The 25,539-nt window shown below is 34.4% G+C and overlaps 1 protein-coding gene and 1 long non-coding RNA gene across 2 annotated transcripts; both read right to left on the reverse strand.

Moving 5' to 3' along the window:
• Nucleotides 1-9,853: 9,853 nt before the first annotated feature.
• On the reverse strand, nt 9,854-11,153 carry LOC114930376 (uncharacterized). Its single transcript, XM_029302139.2, has 4 exons — nt 10,749-11,153; nt 10,466-10,678; nt 10,189-10,362; nt 9,854-10,022 (listed from the first exon to the last, which is right to left on the reverse strand). The coding sequence occupies exons 1-3, from the start codon at nt 10,894-10,896 to the stop codon at nt 10,313-10,315; spliced, it is 411 nt and encodes a 136-aa protein (XP_029157972.1). The 5' UTR covers nt 10,897-11,153; the 3' UTR covers nt 9,854-10,022; nt 10,189-10,312.
• Nucleotides 11,154-11,157: 4 nt separating this feature from the next.
• Nucleotides 11,158-17,894, reverse strand: LOC146723107 (uncharacterized). Its single transcript, XR_014924766.1, has 4 exons — nt 17,718-17,894; nt 13,939-16,686; nt 11,898-13,843; nt 11,158-11,817 (listed from the first exon to the last, which is right to left on the reverse strand). It is a non-coding gene; the product is annotated as an uncharacterized LOC146723107 (long non-coding RNA).
• Between the last annotated feature and the right edge of the window lie 7,645 nt (nt 17,895-25,539).

A 25,539-nucleotide genomic window follows, 5' to 3' on the forward strand; every position in this document is an offset into this window, starting at 1 on the left:
AGACTCTTAAAAATCAAAAACTGTAAACCGCGCCCCTCTGCAAAATACTGAGCAGGGCATAGCCGGTAAATTTACGTTTTTTGTGAAGAATCTTGATGCCGTGGAGCGCGAAATCGGGCCTGGCGCTCAAATCTTTCGAATTGTTGTACTACTTTATTTTTTAATACCGTTAAGTTTATTTTAGCTATGATGTCTGGATACTGCACTATTTAATATATAACTCTGATATCACCAATCGGGTATTCGTCACCCGATTGTAATTCGGCGTTTTCTTCCTTCGAGCTCGGCGTGCTCGAGGGTAGCGAATTAATGTCGCAACCTTATAATGCGTTTTGCTTCGTATATTATTAGTGTAAACTACCGCGACGTAGTGATATTATAATTTCAACGTAGTGATATTATAATTTATTTATTAAATAAATCTATTTATTAAATAAATTATAAATCTATTCTGAAATATGTTAATATATAAAAGTATCTGTACCTAAGTATATTTAAGGTACATTCAAGATACCTATACCTAGGTATTTTATTTTTCTAATACCTGTGCCTATACCTCGATACTTTCTTTCCAAAGTATAATACCTGTACGTTGATACTAAAATTAAAATACTTTACAAACAACACTGCTTGTCGTAATCCCTGACATATAAATACATGTCGACATTTATTTGACGAGACGTTATACTCATCGTTGAGATCATGTATGCTATCGCGGCTGAATGTTATTGTCAGGCATCGCTTTTGTATTCTTTTGTGTATTTGTCCGGTGTACGTATTTATCTTTTTCGTTGCCCCAAAATCTGCCGAATTCGTGTCTTCGCGTGATTGGTGACTTTCGAGGAACCGTTCTTTTTTGAAAAACATATATAAGACGATTGCCCGGTCGAGAGGCTCTCTCTCGATTTTGACTTGATGACAGAATAAACGTATTTTTAAAACAATTAAATACAATATATATCAAAGTGATAAATATAAGGCCAACTTATTGAGCTGAATATTCGAGATGTTCAGTCAACTACCATTTATTACATGTATAAATTATAAAACTACAGTCATTAGATATTAAAACTAACGCAAATTACAATCATTCTACAAACGTTTCGACCGCACGCGGTCTTCTTCAGTATAATTATTGAAATATAAATTCATACAACTTCACATAATATCGAAATTTAATTCTAGTTATTCAGAATCGAGGGTTTTTGAGCAATTAACGCGTGTTCTAATCCGTCATGTCCAACAAATATAATAAATATATATCTCTTCCGAATATCCCACAGTAAATCAAAAGTGGGATTGTTCTCGTGCATTGATTGCTCGGTAAACGAGGTGCAGTATGAGCTCACAAGGAAATAATTTCACTGTGGTGGAATTAAAAGCGGCCCTACGGGCGAGAGTTACCATTAGGAGGATCGAAGACCGAATTAATCCAGTGACTCAAAAAGATTGGCGATCCGGACGTGTGGATGGAATTGAACAATCGGCTGATGAAATGGCGCTCGATAGGTGCTCCGAGTGCAGAGACGGGGAACGAAACAGAGGAGACCCTGCTGGAGAAGGTTGCAGCGGAGGAAGCCGTGATGGAGAGGACGACGGCGAGGCCAGCCACGAGAACGGGGAGATACCTTGTCCGCTCTGCTTGATTTGGAGCGCGCTAAATTGAATCTCTTACGGAAAGAGAGAGAGCTATGGGAGAGAGAGATTACTTTTGTCAAGGGAGAGAGAACTGTTGCGGAAGGCGTCGGTCGCGTCGACGGAGGTGTCGGGCGGTGTGGCCGTTGGAAGTGTTAGAGAATTATTACCTGAGTTTGACGCGAGTGAGAATACATTCTGGAAGTGGAGGAGTCAGTTAAAACTCCTCAGGGACACCTATCAACTTGATGAGAGTGCTACTAGAATCCTGCTTGGCTCCCGTTTAAAAGGACGTGCTTTAACCTGGTTCTATTCCAAAACGGAACATCTAACACTAAAAATAGAGGACCTGTTAAGCGAGATGGGACAAATGTTCGACTTGCGTCCGTCTAGGATCGCACTCCGGAAAAAATTCGAGGCTCGCATGTGGAGGGGTGACGAGTCATTTAGCAATTATTACCATGAAAAGGTGATCCTTGCTAATCGTGTCGCGGTGGCCGACGACAAGCTTCTTGACCATGTAATCGAGGGCATAACAAATATACAGCTGCGGAACCAGGCGCGTCTGATAGGATTCCGGTCGGGAGCGGAGTTGCTGAGGGCCTTCGAGAGCGTTGTATTCGAGCGAGAGACAGGAGAGCGGGACCGCCCCGGGGAACTCGAGGAGGTGGTGCGAGGCCTGCTGTCGGTGGAGGACCGGGAGCGGCGTCGGCAAAGCCGTGGCGGACGGAAGGCCGGGGAGTCGGTGTGGAGGCGGCTGCCGACGGTGGGGCCGGGCCGCTGGGGGCGAAGCGGCCGCGGTGTTTTCGCTGCGGAGAGGTAGGCCACGTCGCGGCGCGTTGCGGGCGACCGCCGGCGGATCGTGCGTGTTATGTTTGCGGAGCGTCGGGACACTTGGCAGCGGTGTGCTCTGGGCGTGTGCGACCGGTGGGGCCGGCGACGGGATCGGCGGAGATCGTGTTATTGGCGGATGCGGTTCGGTTTGGTGCACTTCCTGAGCTTTATGTGGTCGACGTGGTTGTCTCGGCGAACGGGGGCGCGGATTATGATCATACTGGCGGCGCGGTAATTGACTCGGGGTCACCGGTCAGTTTGATTAAGAGTAGCATCGTCTCGAAAAAATTTGTCAGCTGATCAGGGGGTGAATCAGTTTTGCGGGATTAACGGTTTCCTTGCTCCGTGTAGATAGTATTTTTTATAGCAGGGTGAAAGTTTGTGGCGTCGAGATAAGAATAAAATTTTACACAGTACCGGAGGAAGCTATGACTTACAATATCCTTCTCGGGAAGGATTTTTTGACGTGTCCGTCGATACGAGTTATGCTCGGAGAAACTATACAAATTGCGGTGATTGAGAAGTCGAGTATTGTTAGCGAGATCATGTCAGTCGAGAGCGGTGACAATACGAGTAGTGTACGCGACGAACTCCGAATCGACGAGAGCATTGGCGAGAGAAGCGTTAGAGAGATCTGCGAGGTATACGAATTGTGTTATCTCGGCTGCTTGCGAGCGGAGAACAGCGCGCCCGATTTTGAAATGACTATTACGTTGACGCACAAGCAGCCGATAGTGTCGTGCCCGCAGAGATTGTCATTTGCGGACAAAGAGGCATTGCGTGGTATTTTGAATGGGCTCTTGAGTGATGGAACCATACAGCACAGCGATTCCCCGTATGCAAGTTCAATTGTGCTCGTAAAAAAGAAAGACGGAAGTCTTCGACTGTGTCGATTATCGCGACCTAAATAAGATCACGGTGCGCGATAATTTTCCAACAGAGTTGATCGATGATAATATTGATCGCTTGAAATACACGTCGTTTGTGACGCCGCTGGGGCAGTTCGAATATCTACTCATGCCATTCGGATTGACGAACGCGCCGCGTGTGTTTCAGCACTTCGTGCATAGTGTTTGCGTCGTTGATTTAAGAAAATAAAATATTGTTATATTTGGATGATATCTTAATCGCGACGGAAGATGTAAACGAGCACATAGAGATTTTGCGAGAGGTTTTTAAGTTGGCTGGTCAATTTCGTCTACAGTTTCGCCTCGATAAGTGCTGTTTTGCGTGAGCGGAGATAAAATACTTGGGGAATTGTGTTAGTCAGAACGGTATACGCCCGAGCGACGAAAATATTGAGTCGGTACTAAATTACCCGAGCCCGCGTAATACAAGGGAAGTGTAGCGATTTGTCGGTTTGGCGAGTTACTTCCGTCGGTTCATTCCCGGATTTTCGGTGATAGCAAAGCCGTTGTATGATTTGATTCGGAATAACGCGACTTTTAAATTCGAGACTTTAGAGAGCGCGACATTCGAGACGCTTAAGAAGCGCTTATCGAGCGGGCCGGTGTTAGCCATCTATTCACCGCACGCCGATACGGAATTACATTGTGACGCGAGCGTTAGCGGCTTCAGCGGAATTTTACTCCAAAAACAGAGCGACGGATTGTGGCGTCCGATTTCGTTTTGAAGCCAGAGAACGACGCCTACCGAGTCACGATATCATAGTTTTGAATTGGAATGTTTTGCGGTCGTGTATGCTATCAGGAGATTTCATATTTATCTCGCGGGACGGAAATTTAAAGTTGTGACGACCCACTAGTGGTCGTCACTAATTACACCAAGCCGGACATCTGCCCGACGCGCCGAGCCGACCATCCGCCGATCGCGTGATCCATCCCCTCCGGGGGAATGCCCGCTACGCGCGAAGAAGCGCGTGGGGGGACCTCTACTAATATATAAGCCGGCTCGTCCGAGGAGCCGGCACCATTCCTGTCCTGAATCCGATCCTAGCACCAGGCCTCTGGGTGTCCCCGAGGCTTTTTAGATTCACGATAGTCGACGAAGACGGAAGTACCCTCTTCGGAGCTTGGGAGTTCCCGGCGTTCGACTTTTCTACATACGACCGACGAAGGTGGGTGTAACCCCTTCGCTGCCTGGGAGTACCCGGCGTTCGGTTTCCTACTTACGACCGACGAAGGTGGGTTTCACCCCTCCGCTGCCTGGAAGTACCCGGCATTCAGCTTCTTTCTCCGGTCGGCAGAGGTGGGCGTGCCCCCTCTGACGCCAGGGTATACCCGGCATCCGACTCTGCTACAGCGCACCACGCCGCCGCCCGCGGCTCCGCGACCGCGAGATCGTTCGTCTGTCCGCGCGTTAGATATAAGTTTGTGTACATAGCAGTGTGACCGTCCCCTAAGTTAAGTGTGTACATATTGTAAATAGCACCGAATAAATCAACTGTGACTTTAAACTCGTGTACGCAAGTTTGGCCTTCCGCTCCCGAATCCTGGTTCCGGCGAACCGTCCGAGGCTAATCGAGAACGCACCGTTACAAAGTTATGACGGACTGTAACAGCTTTCGACTCATGCTGAATAAAAAAGACGTAAATCCGCGAATCTCGCGATGGGCTCTCTTTCTGCAGGATTACGATTGCGAGATCGTTCATCGTCCGGGAAGGCGTATGAGCCACGTGGATGCACTTAGCCGTTGCCACAGTATTCTTGTACTCGAAGGCAATACATTCATAAAAACGTTGTCGTTTGTCGATCTGTCAGAATCGGGATAAAGAGATTACAAAAATTCGCGACGAGCTCGAAAAGAGTGAGAAGAAATATTATGAATTATGCGACGGGTTGATGTATCGGAAAGAAAAAAATAAAAAATTGATGTTTTACGTGTCACAATCGATGGAGAACAACGTCATTAGAACGTGTCAGGATGACCTGGGTCACATCGGGGTCGATAAGGTCATCGACGGCATAACAAAAACATATTGGTTTCCGCGGATGCGAGATAAAGTTAAAGAATATATTTTTAATTGTCTGCGCTGTATCGAGTTCTCACCGCCAAGTGGAAAACCGGAAAAATATTTACACAACATTCCAAAAGAAAGCGCTCCCTTCGCGACTGTTCATATCGATCATTTAGGACCGCTAGAAAAGACTGGAAGAGGGTTTCGACATTTATTTGTTATCATCGATGTTTTCACAAAATTTATTAGACTGTACCCGTGTAAATCAACTAAGACGGAAGAAACTATTAGCCACTTTCGCGATTATTTTCGGGCGTATAGTCAGCCTAAACGTCTAATTTGAGACCGGGGCACTTGTTTCACATCCGACGTATTCAGGGAGTTTTTAAGGTCTGTGTCCGTCGATCATGTTTTGGTCGCCGTCGGAACGCCGAGAGCTAATGGGCAGGTAGAACGGTTTAATCGGGTAATTACACCGATGCTGGCAAATTTAAGTGAAACACTCTCTAAATGGAATAGTGTCTTAAAAGAAGTGGAGTACGCGATGAACAATACTGTCTGCCGGGTAACTGGCGAGACATCTGCCCGTTTGCTATTCGGTTTAGAACAGAGAGGAAAAGCGAGCGATGCGCTATGCGACCTTGTACGGATCGATGCAGACGCGGAGCGTGATTTTGATGGACTCCGGTGCAACGCCGAAAAAAAATTAACGAATCACAACAACAGAGTGCTGCGCGGTATAATGTGCGACGAAAACCAGCACACAAATATAAACCTGGTGACTATGTCGAAATTAAGAATGTAGAAAATACGGTTGGAATCAATAAAAAACTGATACGAAATTCAAAGGACCGTATGTAGTAAAGAAGGTGCTCGACCACGATCGATATATTGTAAGCGATATCGAGGGATTTCAGGTTACGCAACGACCGTATAGCGGGGTAATAGCGCCCAATCAAATGCGACCATATATAAAATTATAATTATGTTGTAGGTATACGCTCAATGCGACAAACATCGATTCCGATTTCGCGACATTTAATCATGTTAGGCCGGAACGGCTTAATGTCAGAATGGCCGAACAGTCGACATTTATTTGACAAGACGTTATACTCATCGTTGAGATCATGTATGTTATCGCGGCCGAATGTTATTGTCAGGCATCGCTTTTGTATTCTTTTGTGTATTTGTCCGGTGTACGTATTTATCTTTTTTGTCGCCCCGAAATCTGCCGAATTCGTATCTTCGCGTGATTGGTGACTTTCGAGAAACCGTTCTTTTTTGAAAAACATACATAAAACGGTCGAGAAGCTCTTTCTCGATTCTGACTTAGTGACAGAATAAACGTATTTTTAAAACAATTAAATATATATCTCTCTCCCAAATATCCTACATACACACATAATAACATGTTCATATTTTATCGTTGGAACCGAAATGGTTACAACATAACAGACTATTGTAGGCTTATTAGGAATAGACACACATATGTTAGTAATTTAACATTAATTTTCTAAATTATGTCATCCGTAATATTAAAAGCATCATTTCCATTTAGAGGATTCTTTATAATTTTGAGAACTATGATATTTCCATGCTTTCAAACGATGGAATTAAAAAAAAGGTTCTCCACATCTAAAAAAAGATCATATTAAGAATTCCACGAAAAAATGTGTTTACATAATTCACAGATACAACTGTCCATTTTAGTTTGACATTTAATAAGTTTATATAATATTGGAAAAAGCAGTCGCCCGGCAAGCGAAAGATCTCGAGTTCGATTCCCGATTCAGCCGACTTTCGGACCAATATTTTTCTCGCCTATTTCTTTACAAGAGAGGTTAAAGGAGGAACAAGGGAAATTTTTGAGATCCCAACCATAAGATACAAATTCCTAAGTTTCTTAATTTTCTTTCTTAATTTTCGCAATAACATCGCGTTTGGTTCTATTGGCCGAAATGGAGGTGTATATTGTGTTTTTATATAATTAATTTAAACATCCCAGGCAGCATGCTAATGTTCGCAAAATATTCATGGAATGTTATAACCGTAACTGAAATAACTGTTATCTGAATGTTAGAAGTTCGCACCTAACTAATGTTCAAAGAATGTTCGTGAAACATTACGATATAACATTTAGGGGACATTCGTCAAATATTCGGATGCTAATATTCGTTGAATGTTATAACAATAACTGTTATCTGAGTGTTATTAGTGAGACATTACGATGTAACGTTTGGGGAGCATTCGTCAAACATTCAAATAATTTCTCTTACAGAAAGAATGCAGTAACGCTTGTCATGTGGCAAAAGATGACGCGGTAACCAATCAATCCTTTCCTCTTATATGAAAAAATTGTAAATTAGTTACCATGCTACTTTGTGTCACGTTTGCCAAACGTTATCGTTGTCTTTTTTGTAGGAGTAATTATTCGCCATGTTGTACTAAGAGACAGATGTGCAATAGTAAAATAAAACAATTAATTTTTTAATTTTGAAGTTGTATTTGAGCAGATTATAAATGAATTTATTATTCAAATCTATTTAAAAGAAAACTTCTTAAACATAAAACAAGAATTTTTAAATAGTGGAACTTATTTATACGTATCATAAAACTCTAACGGGTTCTATATTTTAAATATATGTATAATAAACTATTTCAGAAAAAGAGTACAATAAATTCTATATATCACAAAACTATTAACAGAAACTTAATAAAAAAATATTTATACTCATATTTATTCCATTATAAGAACCTCATCATCTTATGATAATAAATTGAAATATTTTTAAACTATCTTTACGTTAACACACAAATTGAAAGACTTTCAAACTTATTCTTAAACTAACAGAAATATTGTAAACTGAATATAAAATAAACTTGACACATGTATATTTATCAGTCTGTAAGAAATGTGTATGAAATTAATTAATGTTAATAAGTTCTGTTACACATTATAAAAACATACGAATACTGAATACTAAATAAAAAACATACATCTGTAACAATTGGACATATATCTTTGATAAACTTAATAAACATCAATAAATTCGAAGATTTCTACTCTTTACAACCAACTATCAGTAAATATAAGATATAATAAAGTTATATAAAAATTAATTGATGAAAGGCTCGTATAAATTAACGAAATTAAAAGAAATAAATATTGTAGGCCAACTAAGCGAGCAAAATTACATAAGATATAAAGATTTATTAATAATTAAATTCTCATTCCATTAGAGAAACAATACTAAAATTTACATTAGAAAAAGAGGATAATCGATGTATAAGCTTTTTAGACATGATCAAAGTAATAGATAATAAAATTTATTTAAATTGGTATCACAAAAAGACATTCTCAGATAGATTACTCTTATTTTTTTCAAGTCATTTGACTTGTCATAAATTAAAAACAATTTATAGCGTGGTAGATAGAGCTATATTGCTATCACATCCTCAATTTCACAAAAAAATATGGAGAAAGCTATTAATATTTTGCTATCCAATGGTTATCCTCTTGACTTAATTTTCATAGAAATAAAACGCAGATTGAAACATCTTTCAATTAATTAAATATTTTGTCATACCATATATAGAATCAATTTCTGATAAAGTCGCTTCAGCAATAAAAAGACCTGACATATTGGTGGGATATTCGTTGCATTAAAAAATTGAATGACTTCATAAGAGTTCAAAAGGACAGAAACGATTGTCCCAAGAATTCTAATGTTATTTATAGATTAAATTGCAATGATTGTGACGCCACATATGTTGGACAGACAAAAAGACAGTTAGGAACGAGACTTAAAGAACATAAAAATAATATTAAATTAGACTCTGCTAAGCATTCGGTTGTCACGGAACACATTCTAAATGAACAGCATACATTTGACTGGGATAACACTAAGATTATGGATCATGAAAAAAATTATCATAAAAGGCTAATATCTGAAATAATCCATATTAAAGAACAGAAAAATGGAATTAATTTAAACAAAGGCACTGAATTGTTAGACAATAGTTATTTTGATATACTTAAGAAATTAGTTGAATCATAGTTTAGAAAAACATTGGTAATAAATATATACATCACGCTCTCTACCTTGACATTTGTTATTTAGACTTCGCAACACACACTTGAAATTTCGAAAAGAAGAACTTGTTAAAACGATAATGTAAGTTGAAAGATTTTTCAATTTTCTCTGATATTAATTAATTCGCGTAAAATCTCCACAGAGCATGATTAAATGTCGCAAAACTTGGAATTTCAGACCAATCGTCTTACTCATCCATTGTTCATCAGCGAAGAATCGTTAACTTTGTATTTTAATATTTGAGTTTTATGTATTGAAGAAGACTGTAATGCAGTCGAAACGGTTACGTTGTATATTGTTTCTCTAATGGAATGAGACTTTAATTATTAATAAATCTTTATATCTTATGTAATTTTGCTCGTTTAGTTGGCCTACAATATTTATTTCTTAAAGTTATATAAAGTTATATTAAGGAACATTACATAATACATATATCTGCAGACTTATTTGTCACTCCTAAAAGGCGAGTAACGTAAATAGTCCATTATTGTTTTGTCTATAATTTTTCCATTGGCATCTGGATGTATAAGTAATACTGCATCTGAGAAAAAAATTAGACAATATTTAATTTGTTTTTAACACAGTCATAACATAATTCTGACTAAAAAATTATTTTAAATATTTTATAAAAGAAAAGAGAAATCTACATATCGCCATGCTATTATATTTCTGTATTTCAATAAATAAAAATTGTAAAACAATCGTACCTTTGACAACTTTGCACATTTTTGTGGGAAAAAAGCAAGTGTTTGTTCCCTCCCTTTTTGTTTTCTTCCCATGTAACTATAAAGACTACCAACTGCACGTGTGAGTAATTTTTTCATAATGCGATCAACGCATTCCTGCACTGATATTCCACCTTCGGTAGAAAGTCTTTTGGTCTGGAAATGTTTCATATTTTCTTCAATTCCAAAAATTTATTGTTAAAAAATATTTTATGTTCTGCTATGGAAACTACTAAATGGATTTCAAATCTGTACTTACTAAATATTCCATTTGTGCTTCGGATAAAGCTAAACATTTTTCCATTTATCAGCTGCAGTAATGTTTTCAAATACCTTTGTGGCATTCCTTCAGGATGAGGTACGATTGTTCCTTTATTTCTAAGTCGTTGCAGTATTTCCTTCAATAATATTCCATGATTACGTTGAACTTGTTTTATAATATTCACCATAGAAACTAGATTTTTTACTATATCTGCAATCACAATAACGGAGAATAAATTAGTATTTACACACCAAAAAAAAAGAGATACGTAGGATTTTACCTTTGCCAATGGTCTTTTTTGATGCCTCAACTTGATTATCATGATCAGAGTCTGCGTTACTGTCATTACTGTTGCTATAAGCATGTTCAGTGTCATGATTATTCCTTTGTAAATCCTCAAGATTGTCTTCTATATCAGATTTGTTCATACTAGAATCAACAATATTACTACGGCTAAGAGATGAAGCTGAAGTGTCAACTGCATTAAAGTCACTAACAGATAAGCTGAAGACTAAAGATTAAGATGCACTGCTATTAATTCCTGTAATAACATTAATTAATGACAAAATAGAAGTACTTAAATACATAACATGCACAAACTACATAATGCAAATCATTAAACAGAAAGAGTACAAATATATAAAAATATTACAATAAAAAAATTTAAACATTTTTATAGAAATTAAATAACATTAACTGAAGCAGAAAATTAAAAAAAAAATTAAGAGTTTAACAAGGCTCTGTAATATAAATATAAATTAACGTATAAGACAGGCAATAAGAGCCAAATCGCGGATGACAGTGCGTTATCCTAACAAAACTAAATTTTTTCGTTAGAATTAAATACCTGTGCACAAGGCACCAAATTTTACTTGGACACGCCAAGATTTAAAATTGAAATAATCTCTACAAGAGATTTAATTCCATACATCCCCTGTTCCCCCCTATGGAAAATACAATGTGAGAGAAAAATATAGATCCGAAAGTCGCTGAATCGGGAAAAAAAAACTGACTTTGTTTCAACGGTGAGGGTGAAGCCGAACGCGTTCTATTCCCTTTCGAAGTGCATTGTTTTGAAAGAGAAGGTGACGTCAAATGAGCTCTTCTTTTTTGGTTATCAATGTGTTTCTTTAAAAGTGTAACTAAAAAAGATTTTTCCTTAGTTAAAGTGGAGCAAGAAGTCGTACTCTGCTTTGAAAGTAAAGCAGTGTCTGTTCTCTCTTCTAAATTGGCAGTCCTCTGCGTTAAAGCGAAAGGTACTTCAGATGCTAATTCACAAGATACATCTGTGGAGATCTGTTCATGAGATTTATCCATCATATTTGTATTACTTTTTTGAAGAGGTAGCCCTGAAAAAACACCCTTAGTAAAATTACAATAACATAATATACATGTCAAATATAATCTAATGAATTTATTAAAAACTTACTTTGCTTTAGTTCCAATGCAAGCTTTGCTTTCTTAACTACCCAAGACGTATTTTTAAATAACTTATTTTTTATAAACAATATAATAATTAAATGCTCTTTAATTCAAATAAAGTATTAGACATATAAAAGGCTAATAAGAGTAAAAGTAATATTACGGTTATCAAAAAGACTAATTTATTACATTTAATCAATATATACTGTTAGAAACAACAAAGTTTTAAATTAATATAACATTACAAAAATAACCTCGAAAATTAAAACATGAAAAAGCAAATGTTTCGATCCAATTTTTCGGATCTTCTTCAGCGCAGTACACACAAGAAGCAAATTAAATTCACAAAAGTCTAAAGTTCATGTTTAACGTATAAAAGTTTCATAAACATATTTAAACGCGGTTACATCAATAAACGAAATAAAACGTCGTAAGATTAACAATAAGGTGATTCTCACTACTCAATCACAATAACGTAACTGTGGGAAGCGCTCCTCTTTAGTTTTCTGACTACGAGGTTGGCAGGTGTTAAAATATTAAACATTAATCGCATCCTATAAATTAAAATAATTGTCTCATTACAACTCACTAATTATAAGATCCACAATCAAGTGCGTTAAGAAACAGTAATCTAACAATGGTATCAAAAAAGTATGCCAATAAAAAACTTACATATATTTATGATGTGACAGAATTTTAATTGTAACAGTAACAAAAGTGACACTAGTGTAATTCTCATGTCAGTAGAACGGCTCAGAGGATACTTAGGCTCAGTTGGAAACGAAAATTGGTAAACAAATTTAATCATTTTGTGTTTGTTATTTAACTTTAAAGTTTAGGTAGTCTCTCCATAGCTTCGATATAAATATCAGATAGACTTTCAGTATTAGTCTGTAAATTGAGACTACTATTTTGTCTTTTTATGTATATTATTTCTGATACTGATCTTTTCCCGTAATAAATTTCTTTATCTAAAATATTAATGTTCCCCCAATCAAATTTATGGTTAAAATTAATGCGGTGGTCAGTTATTACTGATTTAATATTAGTATTTTTAACTATGTTTCTTATGTTCAGAAATTCTCGTGGTCAGTCTTCTACTAGTCTGGCCAACGTAAGAAGCGTCGCAGTTTGAACAATTAATTTTATAAACAACGTTGGTATTATTCATTTTAGAAATAGTATCTTTATGTGCCCGTATATATTTATTTAATTTATTAAAACTAAAAAAGGATAATTTAATATTCATGCCCCTAATAATATTTCTAAATTGTTCAGTCAAACCGGGTAAAAATGGTATAGTGAAAAAAGACGTTTGTTCATTATTATTATTGTTAACGTTAATTGTGGTATTTTTTAATTTTTTGAATAAATTTACCAAACGTTGGTTAATGGTATTGAATATCAAGTCAAGCGGATAACAGTTTTCTAAAAGTATGTTGACAATGGTAACGAGATTTTTATAATGAAATCGTGGATGTGATAATAAAATTGTTCTATCCACTAGACCGTATATAGTTCCCCGCTTTTGACAAAATGGATGCTGAGACAAGAAATGTAAATACCTCCCTGAGAATGTCGGCTTGTGATACCAATCAGTAATTATCTTCTAATACTTTATTTTTTATAAGCCTCTTTTTAATGCATGTGGGTTGTACACTTTTTTTGATATCTTTTGTATATTACGTTTCTTAACTACTGAACATGTTTGATTTTTGATCTTTGAACATGTTTGATCTGTCCTTAATTCACTATCATTATATGAAAATGAAATAATAAGAGGTGCTTTAACGGATGTATTTTTGGATGAAAAATCATCTTCTTCATCATCATCATAAAGTATTCGTTTTATCTGACGCCCTCTTGAAAATTTAAGAGATTCTTCTTTATTTGATTCTAAGTCTGATGTAAGTTCAGATTTACGAAGTCCGAGTCGAGCATCTTTGTATGTATCTACACAAAATGAATTGTTAGTTTAATGCTAAACAAAATACTTTAAAAAGTAACGTATTTATAGTATTTAACATAAACATTAGAATTATACATACGGTATTCATAAAGATTTCGTAAGAAGTCGCACTTCATATAACCTTCACCGGGCTCTTGCTTTGATATTAAAGCCTTTTGAATTGCAATGTCGCTTTTCAGGTAGCAAGGCCACAAGCATTTCTTATTTGGCAAAAGCCATGATTTTAAAACAATCGCTGTTTGTGGTTTCTTACCTGCATTGTCAGGTGGAAATTCTACCACAGCATACAAATATTCTAAAAATATAAGTTATATATGTGACGACCCGATTGGTCGTTACTAGGCGCCGCGCATGCACAGGGCCGACCAACCGCCCGCGCTCATACAAACGGCCCCTTTCGGGGCCACCATATAATAAACGCGATGGAAATTCGCCTTTCGCCCCACCCGACCAGCCACCCCACTTCAAGACTAGCTTGGAGGGGGTCGACTGGCGGGTATAAAAGCGGCTCAGCCGAGGTTTCTCGACCAGTCCTGCTCCGAGCGTTCTCAGAGATCACTTTTCGAATCCTAAGCTCCTAACTATCCCGGTCGACGAGCGTTCTCGTCGCGTAGGCCGAGCGTTCTCGGTCACCGGGTCCTGTCCGTAAGCCGTCCCAGCCGACGAGCGTTCTCGTCGCGTAGGCCGAGTATTCTCGGTCACCGGGTCCTGTCCGCGAATCACCTGCGCTCTACGGGGCTCGCCCTTTTCAGGGCACCCGTGTCCGCGTTGTATATATTTCGCCCGTCGTACTTCTCCTTGTAAATTCTAGCTATAAATCGTGCTCGCGTCCGAATAATCTGGTCGCGTTTCGTCCGTCTTAAGATTCTCTGTATCTGTGAACTAAATAGCAAGTCTACCCCTGAAAGGTGACTCGAATAAACTCTGTTTTTATCAGAACAACCGTGTGGTCCTTGCGAATCTGAGTCTCCCCTCTTCCCGAATCCTGACACCGACGAGCTGATCCGTGGCGACGGGAAAGGGTGATCCGTTACATATATACAACAAATGTGGCTTTAGAAAATCTAATTTTAATACCACAAAGAACAAAAACAAAAAAGAAAAAACAAGAGAATGGAGACTGACACTAAAAAAATATTTTAGGTTCCAACTAATCAATGCCAAATAAAAAAATGTAACATTAACAGTATATTGTTGCTTTTAAGACGTATGAAGCAATTTGATAGCAATACGTTCATTTTTGAATGGAAGAACTATACACTTTCCATGAACAGTTTCTAGTGAAACAGAAACATTTTGATGAGTCCAACTACCTAATTTCCAGATGCCTACTTTGCTGGATTTAATTGGAATCTCAAAAAAATCATGAAAATCATTACAAACATCAGCAATCAGAACAATTCCAGTCTCAGATTTGAGAATTTTTTTCACCTGTGCAACATTCTCATTTGAACAAAAAAAAATGTCTTTTAAATTGGTAGAAAAAGTGAAAATTTTGTTAGACAATGTTTTATATTCATTTGTGGATGAATTGTAACCTGAAGGCAACCATGACGTGAGTGGAAGTTGTTGAAAATCATACAAATAGTTCATTTCAGCCAGCCGTCGAGCAAGTTGTTGAAGAACTTTTGCACCAGACCGAATCAAGCGTTTGATCACTTCTAGAAAATTTTCAAATGGAAATCCAGAAAAATTTTCTATTACACCATATCGACAAACATCATCACATATATATAGAAGGCTGTGAATGTTATACGATATAAAATCAGGTCCAAAAACCGTTGGATGTGTACAATGTTCAACAAAAGCTGCAAAAATTTTTTCTGCGAAACTAACAAATTTATTTCTCTATAAGTTGTTCATAAGAAACTATTCTTGTAGCTACATGTAATAAAAGAAAAAGATCATACAATTCCTGTGAAAGTACTTGTTTAAGAGCAACTACTCCTGTATATAATAAGAAAAGTCGATGTTCAGTTGCTTTCCATCGGGCAACATAGTGCAGAGAACAAGGTTTACGAGCAAACTTTCTTGGAATAAATATACAAAACTCTTCCAGGAGACAAGAAATTTTGTTTGTGTCTGATGCTCTCAATTTCGCTTTTGTTTTAGCTTTTAGTATAAGATAGTTAAAGAACCTTTTCGTTACTCCTTCCCATAATAAGTGCATAGAACACAAGGGGAATTGTGTAACAAACTTGACAGACAATTGAGTAAGTGGAGATACACCAATATAATGGTTTTCGTCCGTTCGGAGATTAAAAGATTCATCTGTTCTTGCAGTTGAACATTTAAGATCATAACATACTTTTGCACCATCATGTTCACCTTCTTGTATGCATCTTTCACATCCATTATAGCCTGAGTGATGCTGAATACATTTTAAATATGCACGAGCTAGTGCATCACAAATAAAGCACTTAATAAAAACTCTGAATATTTGGTGATTATAATTAATACTGTCATTTTGAAGTACTTTAAGTTCGTCAATAAAATCCTTCAGGTACAAATCTAGTGGTTCTGGCTTGCCTGATCCACAGAAAAGACCAATCACAAATTGTCTTTGGTCATATAATCCAATGCATCTACCTAATATAGACCAAACATCAACAGAACTGCTTTTAGAAATTGGCAAGCCATCGATATTTATATCTATATCTAATTGCAAACAATTTGGTTTAATTCCATTTACCATACGTTTTACAAGCCCCTGTTTAATACCAACATGAATGTAACTAACATTGTTCAAAGCTTCGACATTTCGATAATATTAATTACAAAATATCTAGCATTCAGAGACCAATCAAATGCTTTTAAACTGTCTCACCTGAAATACAAGAAAACGTTTCAAAAAGTTATTTATTAACTTTCAGTAATTATCATAGCTAAAACAGTTATCATTTTAAGAACTTTATTTTGTAAAAATGTTCTGTAACGCTGTATCTCTACACGGAAAAAATAAGTTTATTAAATTTTATCTGATTAGTCATTCACTTTTGGATAGGCCATAATTTCTCAACAGTTTTATATACTATTTTGTAAAAAATCCTAAACATATTAAAAATATTGAAAATAAGTCATAGAATTATTATAAAATCCTATAAGAATAACATTGTCAATTTGTCTTAAACAATTTTTGATTAAGTTATAAACAGCTCAGAGTTCTATAGAATATGTCTTAAACAATTTTTGATTAAGTTATAAACAGCTCAGAGTTCTGTAGAATATGTCTTAAACAATTTTTGATTAAGTTATAAACAGCTCAGAGTTCTGTAGAATATGTCTTTTAAGATATATTCTACAGAATATGTCTTTAAGAAAGATGTCTTTAAGATTCTATAGAATATGTCTAAGATTCTGTAGAATATGTCTTTACGATATATTTTACAGAACTCTGTTTATAACTAATCAAAAATTGTTTAAAACAATTTGACAGAATGTTATATACAGGATTTTAATAATTCTATGACTTATTTTTAATATTTTTAATACGTTTAGAATTTTTTACAAAATAGTATATAAAGCTGTTCAGAAATTATACCCTATCCAAAAGTGAATGATACTATAGCCAAATAAAATTTAATGTACTTATTTTTTCCATATAAGTTATGTAACACTATAGAGAGGAAGAGCAGAGAAAAAGCAAAAAGTGAAACAAAGAATAAAGAATTAAAGGTTACAGAGCTACAAAAGCCTATGATTTTCTTATAAAATACATATATACAAAAATAAATATGGCTAAACTAATAACTAATAATTATACCTAATCTCTATAAACAACTAGCTCACGACTTAACACTAATATACAAAGAAAGAAAATTCTAGATTATAGTAAATAAGAAAAGATATTAGGCTTACCTGACATATATATAATATGATGTTCACTGTGTATATAAATAATATTTATTTAATCAGAACATTCACTATTCACACTGAAATTTTAATTATCTAGCACGTGTAACGAATGTGGCCGGTGGGTCTAGCACACGTCATACATAATCATGGTCTGGCACGTGTAACGACTGTGGTCATTGGCGGTGTCGTGTTAGGTTAGGTTAGATTACGTGTGGTGTGAGACGTTTGGCGCGCAACGATTAATGCGCTACAATTGACGCGCTTGAACTATACTTTTGATAACAGAAAAGGGCAGATTTCTGTCCCTTTTTTATCAAGTCGGTAACATAAAAGTGACGAGAGAGATACTGCTCGCATTTTGATACGCATGACAGTGTTAAATGTTTCTTTAATCTTTTTAATATACATTTACCAGAGTTATAAAAACATACTGATGATATATTTTTTCATGTAAAATATGTTAAATATATCTCATATATGTATATATATTCTTCTTTTCCTTCATCTTTTTTGTCTCTCCTCTTGCTTCACTTTTAATTCTTTGATCTAAATCTTTGAACAGAATTTTTTGGAATGTTAAGGGACTAAAAGGGGTTCGGAATAAAACAGTTAAAAACATAATACAAAACGAATGTTTAGCGAACATTAGCATTCAAACACAAATGGTAGATACGAAGTAGTATACTTGCAACGTTCGTTCAACGTTTGAATCCTAAATCTTTGAACTTAGAATTTTTTGGAATGTTAGATGACTGTTCGGAATAAAACAGTAAACACATATAACACAAAAGGAACATTCAGGGAACATTAGCGTGCTGCCTGAGATTGAGGAAGACTGCGTACAGTCGAAACGTCTGTTTAACTTTGTAATATCAACTTTGTTTATGTTTGGATGTAATTAAATAATTTTTTTTTAAAGTTTTTAATTCTTTTTTTATGTGAACATGCTTTTAATTTATGCTCGATAGTTGGCCTTATCAACACATTAATTAACTAAATTTAAAAATAATACGACATTTTACATTTATTATATATGAACATATGTATATATATATATAACTTATTAATCTATTATTAATTTTATTCTAATGGGCAACCGTGTGTGGTGGGGGTGAGCCATAACGCAAGACGGCCTTTAGATTCGGTTAGCGCTTCGACTGGTCTCGGCCAGCTTCGAACTTCGGATAATAGAGGAAGACAGATATATTTTCTGTTCTTCTCACTCACCGAAAATAAGAGGACGGACTGTTTCTTTTCACTTCTCGCTTTTTATATATGCCTGACAGCGTTAATGCTTTTTTCACAGCTTTTTACTTATTGTAATATTATATTATAAATTTATGTTTGTATTATAAGTAAAATATAATAAATAAAAGAAAATATAATTATGGAAAATATAATAACATAATATTAAAAATATAATATTAAAAAAATAATTAATAAAATATTTAAAAATTTTGTCCCTTTTTTTGCACAATAATTATACAAATGTATATTGACCACATACATGTATACATTTGTATCATTTATAATATTATTAATATATATTGTGCATATTATTATTTTATAATAATAAACGGTGATTTTCCACACCACCCATGGGGTATCACCATAACGGCGCGTTAGGTTTTTTAAGTGGATCTTCGCCTGGAGCCATATTCTACCACTTATATATGATCTTATATTAATAAGATTCTCTTTATAAGATGTTATTTGCAGAAATAATGTCAAATAGTGACAAGATATTTTCTGCAATTATAATTCTGCAATACAATTTATTTTATTAGGATTATTGCAGATTAGCCGATGAGGTACTTGCAATAGCATCATTAGCAGGATATAATGTTAAGGTGCTCTTTTTTTTTTGAGGGGGGGGGGACATAAAAATGTAAATTATTTGTCGACATGAAAGACAAATGCTTTTCATTAATTTCCATGTCTAGAATAGTTTATCTTCTTGCTTTTAAAGTTGATTTGAATATACAGTCGCATTTACACATGCGTTTGACAGTTTATTTCGTCTTTTGGTTTTTAAATCTGTTAGAAGAAAAAACATTCTTCCTGGATCAGCATTCGAATGAGGGAGTAATCTTACAACATTCACAAGGGATTTGAGATTGGGATATTTATATCGTACAATTTTTTTCCACATTTCATCAAAATTTAATTTTGATAAATGTTCTTTCTCTTTTGCCGTGAGATCTAAATGTAAAGAATACCATTCTTCTTGTAATTTTTTTTCATCATACCCACCGAGAGTTTGAGCGACAAAAGAAATATCATTGAATCATGTTTTTCTATCATTATCGTATAATGTATTAGATGATAGAAAAACTTCCAATTTTGATAAAAATTTATCGTTAACAGGTAATCGTTTACTAATTTCTTGAGCCGCAGTCACGTAAAATTGTAAACAATTCTCTTAAACATTTGCAATTACGTCTATGTGTCCTACTTTCATCAATTGATTCAGATATTCTTCACATTTTGATCCCAAATTTATAGCATTTATAGATTTTTGATTTTCTTTTTCAGCAAATTGAAAGTTATTATATATATCCTTTAAAAGTTCTGGTTTCACAAATTGTTTACAAATATTTGTCAAAAATTCGACTGATTTTGAATACAATAAGTGAATTCTTGTTTCTAGAGCTTGAAAAAATGCATTAAAAGAATTAAAATAATTCAAAATATACTTTAAAAATAAAAAATATGCTTTTACGTAGGTTTGTTTATTATATATAATAAATGTTCTCTTGACTTTTCATTTACGACCATTTCGGTTAAAAAAATTAATAGTATCCCAAAACTCAATAAGTCTTTCAACACATGCATGATGAGAAAGCCATCGTGTATCAGACAACTTTAAAATTTTGCGGTTTATTTCCTGAAAACATTCGATAAATTCTTCAAAAATAACAGTACGCTTGGGACTACTGTTAATATAATTTGCGATTTTTTTTTTTAAATTCGTCGCAATAATCCGGTATTTAAAAAATAATAAGGAAATTAATGATTAGTTCGACCATACTGGCTCTTATTAATATTATTCGTCTTTATTAGATATGAAGTATACTACGTTTCAACCTTAAATTTAGGTCCTTTTCAAGTGCTAAAATTATAAAAAATCAATAGTTAGCGACGCAAAACTAAAACTAAATACAAGTCAATTCGCGCAAGGAGAGACAACAATGTACTTACTTAAAACAATTCTAATAAGCCACATTAAGATATAGAGATATAAATTATATGTTAAGCGCTGTGAACTTTAACATGTCGCTAAGACATTCTGTCAACTACTGATACAAGACGCTAAATTATTCTAATGGCCTTATCATAAACAGAGTTGTCTGTGTCAGTTTGAAGATTGATTGTGTTTGTTTGCTTTTTAATATATAACATTTCAGCAATCTCTCTCTTACGTCTATGTTTTTCAGTATGTAAAATACAAGGGTCAAGCCACCGGAAATCGTGATTGCATTCTATTCTATGTTTGCTAACAACCGACAGATTCGATTCATGCTTTTTAATGTTGTTCTGGTGTTCCTTTATGCGAGTATTTAGATGTCTCTTTGTTTGTCCTATGTAAGAAACATTGCAATCAATGCATTCCAATCTATCGCCTAGATTAAAAAAATTCATTACAATCTTTAGAATAGAAATGTCGCTTGTATTCAAAACCCATTTTTTGTTATCTATGTTGTTCAGAGGATCAACAGTTACATTGTGTTTACTAATCAAAAAACTGAATTTTTTAATCTCTATGTTCTTTTTCTTTTTATTGAAAGTCATTAAATTGTTTATGTTTATATTGAAAAATTGATTTAGAAGGTTATTTAGAAGTTATTAGGTGTAGTGAAGGAAAGTTAATCACTAATCATCTCTAAATCGCTTAGAAAAAAAGGACTAAGAGTGGTATATAAATTACAGAAAAAACTAAGTAGCCTTATCAAAAGAGGTAAGGATACCACTTCTAAATAAAATAAAACAAATGTCGTTTATAGATTGGAATGCATTGATTGCAATGTTTCTTACATAGGACAAAGGGACATCTAAATACTCGCATAAAGGAACATCAGAACAACATTAAAAAGCATGAATCGAATCTGTCGGTTGTTAGCAAACATAGAATAGAATGCAATCACGATTTCCGGTGGCTTGACCCTTGTATTTTACATACTGAAAAACATAGACGTAAGAGAGAGATTGCTGAAATGTTATATATTAAAAAGCAAACAAACACAATCAATCTTCAAACTGACACAGACAACTCTGTTTATGATAAGGCCATTAGAATAATTTAGCGTCTTGTATCAGTAGTTGACAGAATGTCTTAGCGACATGTTAAAGTTCACAGCGCTTAACATATAATTTATATCTCTATATCTTAATGTGGCTTATTAGAATTGTTTTAAGTAAGTACATTGTTGTCTCTCCTTGCACGAATTGACTTGTATTTAGTTTTAGTTTTGCGTCGCTAACTATTGATTTTTTATAATTTTAGCACTTGAAAAGGACCTAAATTTAAGGTCGAAACGTAGTGTACTTCATATCTAATAAAGACGAATAATATTAATAAGAGCCAGTATGGTCGAACTAATCATTAATTTCCTTATTATTTTTTAAATTCTTTTTGGCGAAGAATACAAATCTATTATTCCGGTATTTTTCCACATGCAGCATGTGCAACTAATGCAGCGGAATGACATGGACATAAAAATGTTAATAAATTTTTACAAATTTCTTCTAATTTTTTTTTGAACGACTGATGCTTTCCTATCATGACAGACGCATTGTCGCATGATAAGGCAATGATATTTAAAAATGGAATTTTTAATTCCCACATTTCACTTTTAAATGCAGAAAATAATTGCCCCGCGCTGCTATTTCTTGCATCAATATCAATTAATTTAACTAATTACGTGCGAATATCTAATGTTTCAAGATCAACATACCGTACAAGAAACGTCATCCATTTAACATTACAAATATCTGACATTTCATCAATGAAAAGAAAAAATTTTGTTTTTGAATGCTGTTGACCACATGGTCTCTCTCAACCGGACATAAAACATTTGTGTTAAATCAAAATTAATATTGGACGCTAGTGGTGAAAATAAACTTGGCAAACTTGATTTCGACGTAACTAGCAATTTTATTTAATTCTTTCACGTAATGATTTGGATAATAACGATAATGTGAATTCGGCTCAAGATAAGAATTATGTAATTTCACTTCCATACGTTAAAGACGTCAGCGACAGTATTAAAAGGTCACTTAAAAATGCTAACTTAAATGTCGTTTATAGTTTGCCAAAAAAGTTGAATAGACTGATAAAACGAGGTAAAGATTTAATAACTAATGATATAAAAACGAATGTAGTATACAAGATCAACTGTAAAAATTGTAATGTCTCATACATTGGACAAACAAAAAGACATTTACGCACTAGAGTGAAGGAACATGCCAGCAATATTAAATTACATGAGTCTAATCATTCGGTTTTGAGTAAACACAGATGTGATTTTGGATATGACTTTGATTGGAAATCACCGACCCTTTTACATAATGAAAAACATGTAAGAAAGAGAGAGATTGCTGAAATGTTCTTCATAAAGAAGCATGATAATACGGTTAACCTACAAAAAGACACTGAGAATTTGACAAATGTTTACGACAAAATAATAAAGATTGTTTAGTGGTGCGTTTCAAATTTAGTCGTTGACGAAATATCATAGCGATGAGACGTGTTCCTCTTTTAACTTTTAATTATTAATTTTAAATAAGACCGGTGTGATGTTGCGTTAATCTCAGTTTAATTGATGGGTATGTTTATAAAATTTATATCAGGAGACGCGGTAGTGTCTCCGGCCATGTTCAAACCCTAAAAGACCTTAAAAAAGACACTAAAAGTCTCTTATCCTGCACCATCAAAGTCCATCTTTTGGGGGTGTAGAACTACTAAAATATAAAAAATTTTGAATTGCACGTAATATAACCTGAAAGGCGGCATCGCCACGAGTAATTTGAGCCAAGAAGGAATAAAATCGGTCAAGCCGTTCTGGAGATACAAGCGGTCAAAAAGTGACGTTTTTCATGAAAAATGAAGTAACGTCGTCTTCTTCTCTGTCCGCGTCCGCTGACGTCATTAGGATTATATATATCCTAAAAAAATCATAAAAATGAAAAGGTCAGGCCATGTTCAAAAAAAGGTACTCAAAAATTTAAACCTTTCAAAATTTAAACGATCTAATAATAAATTATCACGAAAAGTAACTGATATGTTATTCAAGGTGCCAGTTCAAAGTGAACATACGTAAAGTGTATATTATCTAAATTTAGTAATAATATATTACCATGAAAAGTAACTGTGATATTTTATTCAAGGTGCAAGTTCACATTGTGAACATACATACATATAAGTAAAACTGATTACAAATTGATTCTAGAAAATAAGTGCGATGTTATTCTTAGTGCACAAAATATAATAGTCGTTTATAGAGATTTGATTTGAAATTCATACTAGCCCATACAATGAAAAATAATTGCTCGTAATTCCAGAGTACCAATTTGTTAATGACTCAGAAAAATAACATGGCGGCCTGCTCTCAAAAAACTTTCGATGGATAGAATAAATAATTGAAATAAGAGTTGTGAAAATTGTATAAATTAAAAATCTCCAATCTTTCTTTAGTAAAACTTCCCGTTAATGACCATCATTAACCTAGGCAAGGTGGCATATGTGATTGGGATTTAACATTATCAGTAATTTATTGAATAGATAGAGAAAAGTTTTGTTGTATGCATCGGTTCAGTGTTTGAAATAACCATGTACTATCCATATACTGTAAAGCACAAATTCTTCATTTCTATCATAAATAATATCTATTTATTAAAATTTTAGCAGACGTCTTTTAAATAGAAAATAGTGTCTTGCGATCATGAAGAATAGGTTTTGAATAGCAAGGTTTCATTTGACTTACAATTTTCTTCAGAAACACAGAAGAAAAAGGTATTTGTATATAGTTTTGTGTATTCACTTCGTTGTGTGTAGAGCTTTTAAAAATACGTTGAATCCTTATTCTAATCTAATCTTCTTCTAATGTAATTACTTTTCGTACTTCTAATGTTGTAGTAATTATTCTGTAAGAGCTTCGACATTATTTCTAAATGGACATCGAAAAACATCATAGTTTTTTGAGAGCAGGCCGCCATGTTATTTTTCTGAGTCATTAACAAATTGGTACTCTGGAATTACGAGCAATTATTTTTCATTGTACGGGCTAGTATGAATTTCAAATCAAATCTCTATAAACGACTATTACATTTTGTGCACTAAGAATAACATCGCACTTATTTTCTAGAATCAAATTGTAATCAGTTTTACTTATATGTATGTATGTTCAATGTGAACTTGCACCTTGAATAAAATATCACAGTTACTTTTCATGGTAATATATTATTACTAAATTTAGATAATATACACTTTACGTATGTTCACTTTGAACTGGCACCTTGAATAACATATCAGTTACTTTTCGTGATAATTTATTATTAGATCGTTTAAATTTTGAAAGGTTTAAATTTTTGAGTACCTTTTTTTAAACATGGCCTGACCTTTTCATTTTTATGATTTTTTTAGGATATCAGTTACTTTTTAAAGTACAGATATATAGAGCAGTTTTCTAGTAATTCAAGTATCACAAATATATGTATTTTCGATTCTTATCACATAACTTTGTATAAGTAACAATTTATGCAATACAGTTCAAAATAATTGAAATATATGGTATATATGTACATATATAAAATATATAATTATATT

This window comes from Nylanderia fulva, unplaced genomic scaffold, assembly GCF_048542155.1.
Source record: "Nylanderia fulva isolate GAGA-0341 unplaced genomic scaffold, ASM4854215v1 Scaffold230, whole genome shotgun sequence".
NCBI lineage: Eukaryota > Metazoa > Arthropoda > Insecta > Hymenoptera > Formicidae > Nylanderia > Nylanderia fulva.

Bases quoted from the DNA above. Each gene is read 5' to 3' on its own strand.
- LOC114930376 (XM_029302139.2), bottom strand. From the start codon at position 10,896: ATGAACAAATCTGATATAGAAGACAATCTTGAGGATTTACAAAGGAAT. The intron at 10,679-10,748 runs GTAAAATCCTAC...TTGTGATTGCAG, and splicing joins AAAAAAGACCATTGGCAAAG to ATATAGTAAAAAATCTAGTT. The intron at 10,363-10,465 runs GTAAGTACAGAT...AAACATTTCCAG, and splicing joins AAGCACAAATGGAATATTTA to ACCAAAAGACTTTCTACCGA.